The 14,798-nt window shown below is 36.5% G+C and overlaps 1 protein-coding gene across 1 annotated transcript in view; it reads right to left on the bottom strand.

Annotated features, from left to right (window-relative positions):
- Positions 1-14,798, bottom strand: part of CRIM1 (cysteine rich transmembrane BMP regulator 1) — a 175,113-nt gene that overhangs the window by 56,371 nt on the left and 103,944 nt on the right. Inside the window, exons 5-6 of the mRNA XM_054280186.1 lie at positions 13,533-13,654; positions 637-819 (exon numbers count right to left, since the gene is read on the bottom strand). Of these exons, the coding sequence (XP_054136161.1) occupies positions 637-819; positions 13,533-13,654 (305 nt within the window). The remainder of the gene's footprint in view (positions 1-636; positions 820-13,532; positions 13,655-14,798) is intronic.

Here is a 14,798-nt window from a genome sequence, read left to right as displayed (position 1 = left end):
GATCCAAGTGCCCAGTACCACCCCTATCTTCCTCTGCTGCAATTCTGGTTGTATTCTGGCAGAAGACTACTCCAATACTTTCTAGAACAAGCAAGAGGGTCAATGTGAGAGGCTCCCACAGAGCCTTTTTTAGGAGGACTGCAGGCCTAGCAAGGCTCTCAGCAGAGCAAAGGAGGATGAGAAAAACACTGACATCGGATTGCTGCCCTATTGCTTCGCTGTTATTGTAAAAGAAAGAAGTTGTGTGCATCACTCTAGCTGAACAGAATAAGGAGGTTGCAAAGCAATCAAAATTTGTCTCAGGGTCACAACTGCATCTCTGGAGATACCTGTCTAAACGTCTGTACTGAAATTAAAACCAGCTTTTTATGTCATTGGTAAAGAAGGCCCCCCAAAAAGCACTGCACACTTCACCATGTCTAAGAAGTAATGTCACGGTCAGAGAAGCACTGCAAAGAACATGACAGCACATTCAGGCACAAATGTAGAAATAAACGAAATAAACTGAGTTATGGAGGAATCAGCAAACTCCAGAAGAACAAAAGCTCAATGAGCTCATTGCTCATTTCCATTGAACAGGCAAATAGAAAAAAAGCAGCAGAATTAAAAGCAGAGAGGATTAACAAGAGACTGTACCTTCACAGACTGGGCAGCACTCCCCTTCTGGCACATAGTACCTGTCGCAGTGTAGCTCACCACACTGGGCAGAGAAACAAATGGAGACTCCCCCCTGGCACCGACAAAATCGACACGCATCCATCCGAAACATGTCTCCATCATAATACTCCATGCTGTTAAATATGCAAGTTGGCTTCACTTCTGAAAGAAGAAAAAGAAAAAAAAGTATTTTAGAGATATTGTTAAACAGGAAATAGTTAAGCTTATGTTGCTACTGACCAAAACAGATATCAAAGAGACAGCTTTTCATTTTGTAAACTCAAATACAATTTCATTTTTAGGACATGGTATATTTTATTTTCTGTTCAACAATGGAAGAAAATGAAATACTGTTCAAAATAACCTTCAGAGCATCTGTCTACAATTATAAATCTCAATTAAGAAAAATTAAAATCCTGGAAAAAGGCTGCAATGGTGGTATTTCTTTGTAGGTGCTAAATATTTTTCATCCTCAATGAACCTGAAGCTACTTCAAATTTTAGCACATGAAAAAATGTGTCTTTCTGTTTTAAGAAGTCAGTTTCTGATGTTTCTTAAGTGTAATCTTCCTCTCTGTAGCACTTGGTACTCAGGTGGATAAATTGCACTAAAGCTGTCCAATTGATAGTTTAAAAAACCAACCAACCAAAACCCAAACATTTTGTGACTGCATGATCTGTTAAGCAGAACTGAACACTTATTTTTTCAAGCAACCTGGAGCTGTAATAGCTAGCTCACAACCAAACTCCTCACAAAAAAAATTAAACTCAATTGTAGTAACAGTTACATGATCACTTTAGCATTTCAAAAACATAAGGTCAGTAGTTCTTGTATGTCTCCATCTACAGCAGAGCCTTAACATAGAATTAAAGCCAAACTTTGTGGGAAACTAAGAGTTTCTCAAAATTTTGAAGTGTTTTGGGAAGAACATTGTTCGTTTACTTTGTTAACATTCAAAAAAAGGAAAGAAAGATGCTAATTAAACCAATGAAACAGTCTGCAGATTTAATCAGCTTCTTCTCATCATTATTATTTTATACCAAAGACATTTGGTTCCAGATTATAAGAAGATCTACACAGCATGTATATATCACAAGGTCTTCACAGAGGTTTTGACCTTGCCGTTACCCCACATTTATTAACCCTCCTCCATCACCTATTTTACAGATACTGTTAAACAGGAAATAGTTTATGTTGCTATTAACAAAAACAGATATGAAAGACACAGTTGATTTTTCTTTCATTTTGCCCATTTCATTTCATTTTCAAAGCCCTCTCAGTTCAACCAGCCAACTGATCCCCCCACTCCCACAACACCGTGCAGCTCCATGGCTTAGGGCTGAATCATTGTGACTCAAGACACTGTAGGAAAAACACTCCAAATTTATGTTCAACTATAGTACTCCACATTAGTCATTAGGAAATCATGACTTCACACTATCATCATTATATTACTCAATTACTTAAGCCCCCTCCCTCCTCGCCACTTCAGAATAAAATTTTGGCCTCCTATGACACTAGCCCAAAATTTGTGAAAGCAGCCACCCAAAGTACAGCAGTATCTATAGTCCACCAGTCTGTTCCTTTCAGAAGCTGTAAATCCAGCAGTCTGAAAAAACAAAGGTTCTGCAAACAGGAAGCTATTTATTTCAGCAACAACATTATCAAATACTGTAGGTAAACCCACCATGTTTCATTGCATTTGAAGCAAACAGCAAAGAAAAGAAGGGACAATTGTCCATGTTTCTGATTTCTGTAGAACAGATGGTAAAGACTATTTACTTATATATGTAATGCCTAGCCACCTCGAGTTGAAAACTGTGCCCACTTTATGGTCAGGTGATTTTTCTTTTGCTTAGTGATCAATCTCACATGGGAGATGAAATATATTTAAATAAAAAATCAGCATTTTCAGATTGCTTTCAATCCACCACAATTTCCTTAACTTCTGGGAGCTAAAAACTGAGTTTCTCTTGACAATGACACAGTTTTTCTTTACAATTCTAAAGCATTTCAAGGACTTCTTTCAACATACATTATGCTCCAGCCTTGAGTTATTTGAAATGATTGTAAAGCATTAGAGTTGAAACTTGGAAGCATCCAGAGCTTCCAAAAAAATCCATGATTTTTACATGCCTGTTCTGTCTTCAAGGCATAATGTAGAAAGCAGCATAAAAAATAAAAGCAAGGGGAGGAAATACCACTGTGTCCAGGAAAACAGCTATGACCTCATTAGAAAGCAATTCACATAAACAAACACTTGAGAAATATTTCAAGTTTATGCAGCTCAAGCTGTTAGTTTAAAAACCTTCTCAAAAAGGAAAAGTGCCAACACAACTCAAAAGGCCTTTAATCCATTTGCTTCTGGCTTCACTGTTTTGACTGCAGCTTTCCAGATTTTTACTGATTCCCCCATACCTGTAGAGTAGAGATGAATTCCTGCCTCATCGGGAGTAGAAACATAAACCTTCATTAATTATTGTTATTTTTAAATGTCCAAACAAGACTATGCAAGTAACTGCAAATCCTGTAGGGAAACAGCATGTTTTATTCCTACAATGCAACCCACTGTAGAATTTCACTACATGTGTATTTTTAACATCCTCTCTTATGGTAAGTGTATATATCCAGACTAACTATAGACCTAAGCCTATGCATCCAGCTACAAGACAAGGATTACTTTTGTTAGAACCATGTGTAAGACTCCAGTCTTGAGACTGAGTCAAGGCAAAACAAGCACTAAAATGAAGAACTCTAGCTTTAGATACTCCAGGTGGAAGCCTGAGTGAGTAACACACAGTGAAATAATAATAATGTGTTTCTTCCACCACAATATGCTGAAAGATCTTCCAGTTCCCCTTTTTTTCTTGTTTTTTTTAAAGTGCCAATTTTATTGCTTTATTGATGTAAGTCTGACAGGCACCAAGGGATAAAAAAACATAAAGCTAACATTAAATAAATGCATCGTTTCCTTAATTCATTAATTCATTCTTCTGCCAAAAAAGAGAAAACTGCAGGTAGGACTCCTCAAGCTTCAGTGTGTCACAAAGGAATTCAAACTGCCAAAACCTCATAGCACAAAGCAGTTAAATATATCTGAGACTCCAAATCCTGTTTGTGATGCAGACTACCACAACAAAGCAATGGGCATGAGACACAGGCCATGGCTTAGTGAGCATGAATTCAATGTCTGCTAGCTCTCAGATAACCCAGTAATACCAGATTGATCCAGCCCAAGCACTGACACACAGCCGCCCATCTGAGAAAGAAGCCAGGACAGAGGGGATGTTCTCCAGAAAGATGCAGGGTTTTTTTCTGGCAGTGGAAGAACAAAAGACATCTCTGCTTCTATATAAAGTCAAGCATGACTACAATTGACTTGATTTACCATTAAAGTTCCTATCACAGAGTTAAGAAAAATAGTTCTGACACAAATTTAGCTCTGCATGGCCACAGTCTTTTTGTTCTGGGAGTGAGAGCCCAAAAAGGTGGCACTAAACCCCACAGCCTCACACTACATAAACAGTGATCATTTCTCAAATCTTTATCACTAATCTGAACTGCAAAAGGACACAATCTGTTTTATTAAATTATTTTTCAATGGTACTTTACCTCCTGCATGTAAATCTAATGAAATACATATTAGTTCTATGGGCTGAACTACTCAAAAGTAAAAATTCTGTTATTGAGATTTCTGTAGTTTCCTAATACTTATGGTTTTCTTTAATTCAAGTCCTGGAACAGCTCAGAAACACATGCAAGTCTGGCAAACCATCCCTTGCAAGGCAGCAGTTCTGCACACGGTCACACCAAGCACATGAGATGCCTCAGGGCATCCGCCTCTGTCGGCAAGTTTGGGCATTTTCTTCTGTAGTATCAGAAATTCCAGCTCTCCCAAACCGGAAGCCAGATTCAAAACAATTTTCTGTTGTTCCAAGGATTAAAAGGTTCATGATTCCAGGACTTCAAATGTTCCTTCAGCATAAAGAAGTGTTTGTACCAGAGCCCTGGAAAGAACTTGGGTAAGTGCTGTGAACTTTCTATTAAATGAAAGGGAAGGAAACAGAAAAATTTGAATCCTGTGTCTGTATAAACAAAATACAGAAAAGATTTCCATTTTTCCAAAGCTGAGCTGATAGAGTTTAAAAAAGATAAGGTTATCATAGGTGTCATAGGAATTGTCCATAATAATGTTATAATGCCACTGTATGCTGTTGCTGCCTTGCCAGCATATAAAAACAAGCTAGGTAGAAAAAACTTTGGATTCTTACCCTTCAGGTTGCACTGCTTATTTTTCCTAAGCAGCATATTCCTTACTACTGCAGTATATTATATTGCAGCATATTCCCTATCAACACAATTACAGAACTGTTCTGAAAGTCCTTTGGTTGTGCATATTCTAAAAAGGTCATCCAGAAACAGAGAAACCAGAATTAAAACTGAAACTATTATTTGTAAATAAATGCATTTAGTTATACAATTTCTTAAAAATATTTTCTCAGCTTAAAGGAATGAAATACTATTTTGTGGCAACTACAATCTGTAAAAGAAATTAAAATATACTTGGGATGCTGAGAAAACACAAATCCAGCTCTCCCTGATACATCCCTGTCTTAATATTTTCTTTAAAACCACCAGTAATGGAGGAAATGCAACCTACCTGTTAAACAATTCCACAGTTTTATTGACTGTAAAACAGCAAAAATAATGGAAGGGGTAATTCAGGTTAGACAGAAACAACAAACAAATGGAAAGGAAGCGTCCCCTAAGCTTCATTACATTTCTCATCTTTGAGGTCTCATGTTCTACATTTTTTTTTCTATCATCCAGTATACAAATTTCTTGCTAAGAGGAGTCATCCTCAGGACACCTCAGGGTGCCCCTGCCTACATCCTCTCTTACAAATAAAATGTATGCCTTTCTTTCAATTTTAATTTTTCTCCATCAGGTCATGTGTTTTAGTGTTTGATTGGTTCTGTGATTTTCTACAAGGCTATCCCCCTTCTTTCTCTTAACTCCTTCTAGAAAATTAAGTGCTGCTTTTTAACATCCTGCAGTGCTACTACTGGAAAATACCAGGACAACAAAGGAGGAGCTGGGCCCACAGAGGGTGGTGGCTATGCTCTAAAACAGTGACAGATTTCCTTGATGAAATTGCCAAACAATCCTTGGAAGCAAGACATGTTCTTCATAACAGAGGAATGTGTTTAAATCCCAGTGGTCTCTGTCAGTCCATCACAGGAGAAAATACATGTTGTGATCAGGTTAGCCACAGGCATGTCAATAGGGCACAGACATCTGAAACAGCACCAATACTGGGTACTGGCACAGCCCATCATGCATTGCCAGGACACTTGTGAGAAGCCTCTAGTGCATGAGAGAAGTTAAAAATTGCAGGGGGAGGAAAAAAAAAATCTCCAAACCTGTAACACAGGGCTGTGGTCTGGCATTCTAACAGGTCTAGCCATGTCTTCCACGCTTTGAGAAAAATACTGAATTCTAACCTTGTCCTTTAAAGTATTGGCAACTTCATCCAAGTTTAAAACTCCAGCAGTATTTGAGCCAGAACATTATTGAAGATATTAGTCTACCAAGACAATTCACTTTGGCAAAAAAAATTACTATTTCACCAAAGTAAACACTAGAAGTATATACTTAATTTTTTTACAAAAAAATGTACTATTTTTTTTTACTTTAAACCCAGAACTGCACCATTTGACATCTAATATTTTTTGTATATGCCATATCATTTCACAGAATCTATACAGCATCTTGTGTTTCATTAACCAACAATAAATAAATGAAATAGATTTTCTCCTTTTTATTTTAAAAAATAAATTTGTTTTTAAAACTCAGACTCTACTTCCCATTGAAAAACCCTCCTGCTCCTAGTGAACCACTCAAGGGTTTTGAGTCTGGTTTCACATCCAGCTGTGGTCCTGACAATCCCTACCCTGTCTCTTTTATCTGTTTATCTACAGACTACTTTTTACCAGGAATTTTGGGTTGCCTGTCCTTCAGTTGTCTGTGTTTTCCCTTTCCCTCTTGTTTTAAATGTAACTGGTAATGACTTGCACTGTTTCACACACTTTTCCCAATTTGACTAGGGCAAGTATAATACAGGTTCAGAGGATTTAAAACATTTGACTTGGTTTGGCAGACTCACCTACTTTTTCATTATACTAGACCAAATTCTCATCCAGCTGTGATTAGCCATGATTTTCAAATACCTTTCAGATGTTCTGACTGAACTAAAAACAATAAACCTCAAAACCAAACCTCAGCCCACAACAACTAAATCCCTCTACCTTTTTGGTATCAGATTGTCCTCCTTTAATGTTAACCTTACTACGTACCAAACAATTTGTTAACTTTTTCATCTCACAAGATGCATTTTGCATTTAATTTTTTAAGCAGCTGCCTATTTGAAGTCCACCACAACAATCTGTGGTTTTGGATGGCCAAAGAGAAATATGCAGTACTGTTCAATTAGTATTAGGACTGTTTAGTTATCTGCTCCAAGACAGACTATTACCTTGCTCAAATCCTTATTTCTTTAGAGCACACACAAAGTAAGTTTAATGAAAGTGCAATAAAGACTGCCAAATTTAATGCAATGAATAATGGGAACTCCATGGTAGATGGTGTTTCTGAGGTACTTCACTTGGACTTCATTCCTCCTTCTAAGGTGAATATTTTCCTTGCTGACTCTATATTCCCCATCAAATCCTTTAAGTACTCATTGATGCTCCCTTTAGAAACAGGCCATTGTTATTTCCTTTCAGAAATAATGGAATTACCTTTATCCTTTTCTGCACCATGAGATTAATAATGCAATTGCTGTGAGGAGCAAGTGCACCAACAGGTGACAAGAAGTGTGATTAAAGAGGATTTTTAATCTCTCCTCTAATGCAGTACCACTGTATAGAGATGCAAGTGTGAAAATAGCCAGAAGGCACAGAGTAAAAAGAAATGCCTCCTTTAGTTTCTCATTTGAGAAGATAAACTTTAGTCAGTTCATCTTCTCAAATAAGAAAAAAAAAATCAGAAACAGTTATAAAACACTGATTATGAGTCACATCAAGTGGTTGTACTTATGTAGGAGATCACTTCTGTACCACCATGGAATCATCAATACAGCCTAAACCAGCAGAATAGAAATGGTCAAAATCTCAAGTCCTGGGGAAGGTGTGATTTGATCTTCCCAGGATCAGTGCCAGTTATTTTCATGCATCCATCATCCATCCAGTAGTCCCACTTTCAATGGATAGGGCAATGAAAGTCCACACCTCAACTCCCAGGGAAAATGGATTGGGACTCCACATCCATCCTTGGCAGAGCTGGACTCTAAAATCACAGCTCACACACGGCCATGGCAGAAAGCAGCGTGGTCCCCTTGACCTTGAACCATGCTGACACATTGATGAGGACCACTCACACACGTAATGCATCGTATTTCACAAACGAATCAACAATATTTTTTGAAGTAGCAGTTGTTTTCAAGGAAACTTACTGAGAAGTGAAAGCTCTGACTGACAGAAGGCAGCAGCTGCAGGATGCCTGGTAATTGCTCTCTCAAATTTCTAAGGCCCAGCTCACAGTCAGTATGTGCTTTAAGTGCAACTTACATTCAAGAGATCTATGCATCAACACCTAATTAGAGAACAGGCAAGTTTGGATACTCACTCTTGTTTCCAAGCACTTGAACTCTTGCTGCACATGCAGATTTTAATCTCTTTAGACTCACTTGTTGATGCTTGTAATTGAATGCAGAATCAATTTTCTTTCCTTACAAGTTCCCCATGAGTAAAAGCAGAACACCAGGATTAGCTGACAGAAGTCCTGGTAAATAATATATTTTGTATGGATCAGAAGAAACTAGCTTCTGTAAAATACAGGAGTTTTTGGAAGACTACATATCTTGGGAATCTCTCACTCAATTCTCCCCAAATAAGTATCACATACTATCTAGTATTCTCTAGATGAAAAGCAGTTTTCAGGTAAGTGCAAGTGGGGAAACTTCACAGCATAGTCTGCCTTTAAACAAAGCAATACTGACTCTCACTTTCCCTGAAACAGGGCAGTAGAACCACAGAACAGACAAAACCTCTTTGTTCAGTTTCATACTGTAAGTATGAAATACTATACAGTAAGATGAAATTATTTGCTATAGAGTTCCCATGTTGCCTTATTTCCTTTATATTGACTTCACACTTCTCTGAAATGAGTACATTTGACTATGGATGTAGTCTTCTCTTCCCTGAAAACTTTACTACTGAACAGCACTGTGCAAATCTCTGATTCCCATATGCAATAAGCAGTGATGTATTCAGTTGGCATTCAGTTATACCTCTAGTGATACTATTTTATGGCAGCCAGAGATTTAAATTTAGAAATTCATACTTCTGTCTCCTTCAGGCTAGAATTGTGTTACGAACTAGGGCTTGCACTGATGGTCATTAAGAATGTAAGAATAGGAGAAACAGCCAGGAAGCCATCTAAGCACTGATGACTGAAAAATCATATCACTATTGCATTTTAAATCACTGCCAACAGTTCCATAGAGTTGCAAGGTTTAAATTAAAAAATAAACAGTAAAGACCTTTCTCCAGACAAGGAAAAAGGAGCATAAAGAAATAACATGTTTCAGCCATCATTGTTGTCTGAGCTGTCCTTTTGACATCCAAGGACCAGGCAGGGTATGCTCGGGGATGGCTCAAATACTCACCCTAGATAAATCATGACAAAGGAACTTGATCGTGTCATAAGAGAACTTTGGATTCCTTCCTACCACCATTTGACAGCACAGAATGATTTCCCTTACAAAGATGCTTCCCTTTAAAATGAAGGAATCAATGCATGCCTTAAAATTGACCTTTTCAATTGACTGACCTTTGGAACGAGAATCACATTCTAATGACAGCAAGCATTAACTGTATCAGTGAAAACTTATAAATATAGCAGTGCTTTAAAAAGCACAACTTTATGTCTCTAGTTGTGTAACACTTTTATGAGAAATACTCTGATATCTGCATACATTCATGATGTTTAAAATATCACACAGAACTATTGTAATCTATCTGCAATGTAGTTTTTTTTCTTCTCACCAATAAGAAAGTTGTTCTCAGGACTTCATAAATTTTTTTTTTTGGTATAAAAAATTCCCCAAAAAAGTTTGACCTACGCCAAGATTGGACAGTTACAGACAATAGCTACTTAACAAAAAGCTCCAGTTAAATGAAAGGATCATTTTCCAAGCAGGAATAAATGTTATTTTGGTGATTTATAATGTCTATATAATTATAGAATAAACTATGAGAAGCAGAAGATTGCATATAATGTAAAACATACGGACACACCCAATACAAATCTGAAGCAGGAAAATAAAGATCAGGGTATTGATGCTGTATTTATGATGAAATAACACCATTACAATCTGCAAAAGAAGTAATTACTGCAGAAGCTTATTTTGCCACAGATTAATATGCTTTTCTTAGAAAGACCAACCAAAAGCTAGTCTGAGACTGTGTATCAGGAACAAAGATAACCACACAAAATCTATATATATATTGTAGACCTTCTACATCAGTTTTACATTAAATCCAGGAAAAACACATGCAAAAGAATAACTGATCTGTCCCCAAACTGTTGACAAACAACAAAGAGAACATACTGTAGAGTCTCTCCATGACATGTATTTTGCATCCATTATTAACTATCCCCTCAACATTGGCCACTGTTATTCTACAGCTACAGCAGATCTCACACAGTAAAGCCAGCCTGCCCATACTGTGAACATGCAATTCTGCATCTATCACATTAGCACAAAATTGCAATAAATACTGCAGAAGTCCGGCCTGTTTTAACACTCTGACCATAATTAGGGTTACCGAAATATAAAAATTGGACTTTTTTGCAGTCTACATACAGTAATTTGTAATGGATACCCTTATTTTAAGGTAATGATGATCAGTATTCTTCCTGACTGCTCCCTCCCCACCTCTGGCCAAAGGAATTATTTAATTATTTTAATAATTTAATTCAATAGATATTACAATAGCAGGAAAACAATATTAATGTGAGTATACACATTTCTTTTTTATTCCATCCTCTTGCTTGTTTTCAGAGGTTTTCAAACACAGGCGTAACTAACAAAACTTGTTGGTAATGCTGATTATACAACTTCCCCACTTACCATCTATAAACTCATTAAATTGCATTTGATTAAAACACATGCTTTAAAAAGGCATCTAATCCTAATTGGAAAGGATGAAGATAAGGAATTCAGCATCCTCCCAGGAGTTTGTGCCAACAGCTAGCCACCCTCACTACTGAGAACAGCTTGTCCCAGATCCTACAGATTTGAATCTTCTTGCTTTGAAGGCATTTTTTTTAATGAAGCAAAGAAATTGATCTAAGCCTATCACAGTAAGATATTTTCTCCATCTGTTACTGATATCAATTGTATCTCCTCTGCACTTGTTAATATTTCAAAATACTGCAAAAAAACCCAGAACTGAATATTGAATTCAACTATCAGTTTCACTGAGAACCTTCCCCCCTCCTCTTCATCTTAAACTGACAAAAGTAATGGTAGGGATTTATTGCACACATACACACACATGTACCAGTTTTTCATTATTAAACATGAATCTAGAAGTTCTTGTCAGACTTAGTTTTCTAGGAATTTAGAGGTTGCAGAGGGCTTATTTGTAGTAGTTGTCCCTGAAAAAAAACCTCTACACATGCTAAAATACATTTAAAAAACCCCTGAATTATAAAGCAATACAGATTATGTTATATGACATTGTATTCTGTGACAATGATATGCCACAAAATACAAATGTCACACACTCATGAGTAGTTTCACAATTGCTCACAGATTGTTATTAAAAATATTGATAATTTTCAGGTTTATAACTATTTCTTCTTTCTAAAATGGAACATCATTAATAACTGCACCTGGAGGTTTGCTTGGAGCACTTTAAAATCATGTCATACAGCATTAGTTTCTAAAATTTGATGGTAGCACTAAGTAACATAACGACAAATGTGATTTTCTAAAAAAAGTATTTTACTTTTCTGACCAGTTTTCTCAGGATTATTTTCTTTTTTTAAAGAGGAACTTATTGAAGATAATTTTGATACTGACCGGGGATATATTAAAAATTATTTTTAAGGACATATATAAGACAAACCTAAAAATCTTAATTTTTTTCCAAGCCGCCCTTTCTGCTTCCCTCTGTAGCACCACCTCCCCTTCAAAAACCCGTATTTCTTCTTCCAAATTACTCTGTATTCACAGGCTATTAAAGTATAGGAAAACCTGAGAGGTAAAAAGGAATGTTGATCCAAAAGCAGCTTGGATCTTTGGAGTGAGCTACAGTGCACAATAAGGCAGTGATGCCCAGGGCAAAAGTGCTAAAGACAGTCCAAATTCACTGTTACCAATGAAAAATTAATCTGACTTCTACTTGGAAATAGGACATGAAGATGTCACCAAAAAAAGTGGGAAACTTAAACAGCTCCATCTCACACCTGCTACACTATATAGATTGCAACATTTTAGTCAGCAGTATTTAAAAATAACATGCAGGCTGAAGAGAAGCAATTAGCATGGTGGTTTGTACCTTTGAGATAGCCTGTTGGAAATTGGCTCTCTATTTCTTGCTCAAACTACTGAAGTAAATCCTGAATTAAACATTGCATTTAGGTGTCTCACACAGGTAAATCAGATTCAGAAATGATACTTTATCAGAATGAAACAAATATGAAAAAAGATGAGTATTACTTTAGTGTACATAAACAAAAAGTAGATAAGTTGCATTTATATAATCTTACCCAAATAGTGAAAGAATTACTCTAAAAGCTAATGAATCAGTGACTCTTCATGACAGAAATTCTTTTATTCCTATGGGAAAACTTAATTTTTATATATAATATCCCATTATATGTACTATTATTTTTCAATCAGCATTTGTGTATTTAAAATATTGCTATGTGTAAATAACACAGACCTTCTCCTGGAGAAATCTCTCTCTCTCTCCTTTTTCAATAACAATTGTAAAATAAAGGCTGTTTCAAACATTTGATAACATAGCACTAAACAAGATCAAATATTGCTGGATAAATGTTAATTAGTAAATACTGCAACAGCTTGTAATATCTAATGGTCAGAAATTATTATGCAATCTTTCAAGAATATTTTCCCCCTTACCAATAGTAAAATACCATTTCTTCACAATTCACCCCATACACAGCATATATATACATATATACACAGCATATATATACAGCTCTATATACAGAACAGTCCTCAGATAAGAGTCACTCCCATGAAAAATTTAAGGTTTTTAACTATTTTCTTAACATTTAGATTGGGAAGCAAAGAATGATAACAAATATATTCCTACACTGTGTTATAATTTCTAAAAATTGTACAAGTGTGTTAAAAATTACTTTGAATTTGATTCTTAAAGCAAACCCCATAGTCTAAACAGCCTGCCTTCACTTAAGAGTGCTGCCACAAGCAGCTGTGATGTTAACAAAAAATGTCACTTCTAGAAGGCCTCTAGTGTTTGCTACGGGCAAAAGACTATACTAAAGACATGCAGTGAGGGAGTCTTGCTAAAACTATAATTCCCCGAGTCAGAGAGAAAAGTGCTTCAGAAAATAAAGCAGTGTGACAACTTCAAAATTACAGTTTCCCACATCAGTATCTTCACCTAAACTTCCACTTCCTTCTTACTGAATGAAATTCAAGAACATTAATTCTCTTGGACCTTGACAGCATAATAAGAAAAAACCAAATGCCTAGCATCCCCCAGAGAGACAAAACCCCCTCCTGCTGAGGTGCTAGGGAAAGTTTCACATACCATTGACACATTCAAAGACATCGCAGCACTTGCCAGGCGTCCCGTCTCCACGCGAGACGATCTGGGGCACGGAGCCCGCCTCGCACATGGGGAAGCCACAGAGACCAGTGAGACACTCGCATCTGAAACCAAAGAACAGCAAGGAAACACCTGTAAATAAAGGAAGCCACGTACAAGGTGAAGGAATAAGCAAGAGAAAAATAAAGTCAGAGCACAAGGTAGAGCTTTGGCATGTTCGTGTCTTAGAATCATCTTTTATTAACTCAACAACCAAGATATTTTATCAACCTGAAGGGCTCTTTTTAACTATCCAAACTCTGTTGGCTGTCAAGCAAACAAAAAGGTGGCAGTGTGCAACACCAATGGTGATCTTCTGCTCTGTGTAAAACTTTGAAAACTGTAATAACTGTGTTCTCCAGACTTGCAAAATAAGGCTTCTCCTCCAATTCTGTCTTGAATAACCAAAATTGATGAAACGCTAATAACAGAAATTGCATTCACTCATCAGAAGGGTATTGTCTCATTAAGAAACCAAATTATATCCAGCGTAATCTTGGGAAAAATTAAAGACAAAGGAAGACTGGAATCATTAAATCTAAGCTGAAGGAAAATAATTGGAAGTTCTCTTTTGGTGTTGCTGGTGGTGCAGTTTGCAGAAGGTGAAACCAATTACATGTGACGCCAAATAGTGTGGGAAGCTAGGTATATTAAACACTGTGGTTAGTTTTGGATCATTCTAAAAGGACTGCTTTCTCCATGTAAGTAGTATTTATTTGCTTGTTTAAGAAAACAACCTAATGAAATGGGAGATATAAAATGTAGGAGAAACAATAGTCATGTTTGCTTTCAGATTCTTTGCTTTATGATTAACATAACAGTTTAAAAGTCAAACACTTAAGAATTTTGATAAGTTTACATTTAACAGAGTTCTTGCCCTGAACAATGAGCACATTTTAGAGATAAGCAGCAATGAGTCCGGCTTATATAATTCTGCTTAAGATTCCTGCTTAAGAAATAGAAGATCCTGCAATTATGAGTTAAAGAAATAAAAACTCTACTTGTTAATAAACATTTCAAATATTTTAAGTATCCCAAGTATCCCAATATTTTAAGTAACCCCCACATTAAACAACAAGAAGCGGCATCAGCCCTTATTGTATTTCTTATTCTTTATGCTCAAAAAGCAAGAAGTTTGGTTCTTCTGTGCCATGCATGTCTCCTAAACTGCCCAACAGCCATTTCATCTCAGATCAGCACCCAATGAAT

This window comes from Melozone crissalis, unplaced genomic scaffold (genome assembly GCF_028551555.1).
Source record: "Melozone crissalis strain CALT ecotype California unplaced genomic scaffold, PUWL_Pcris_2 ptg000027l_1, whole genome shotgun sequence".
NCBI classification, from domain to species: domain Eukaryota; kingdom Metazoa; phylum Chordata; class Aves; order Passeriformes; family Passerellidae; genus Melozone; species Melozone crissalis.
Note: the sequence above shows the minus strand (reverse complement) of the source record. Positions and strands in the feature narration are given on the sequence as shown.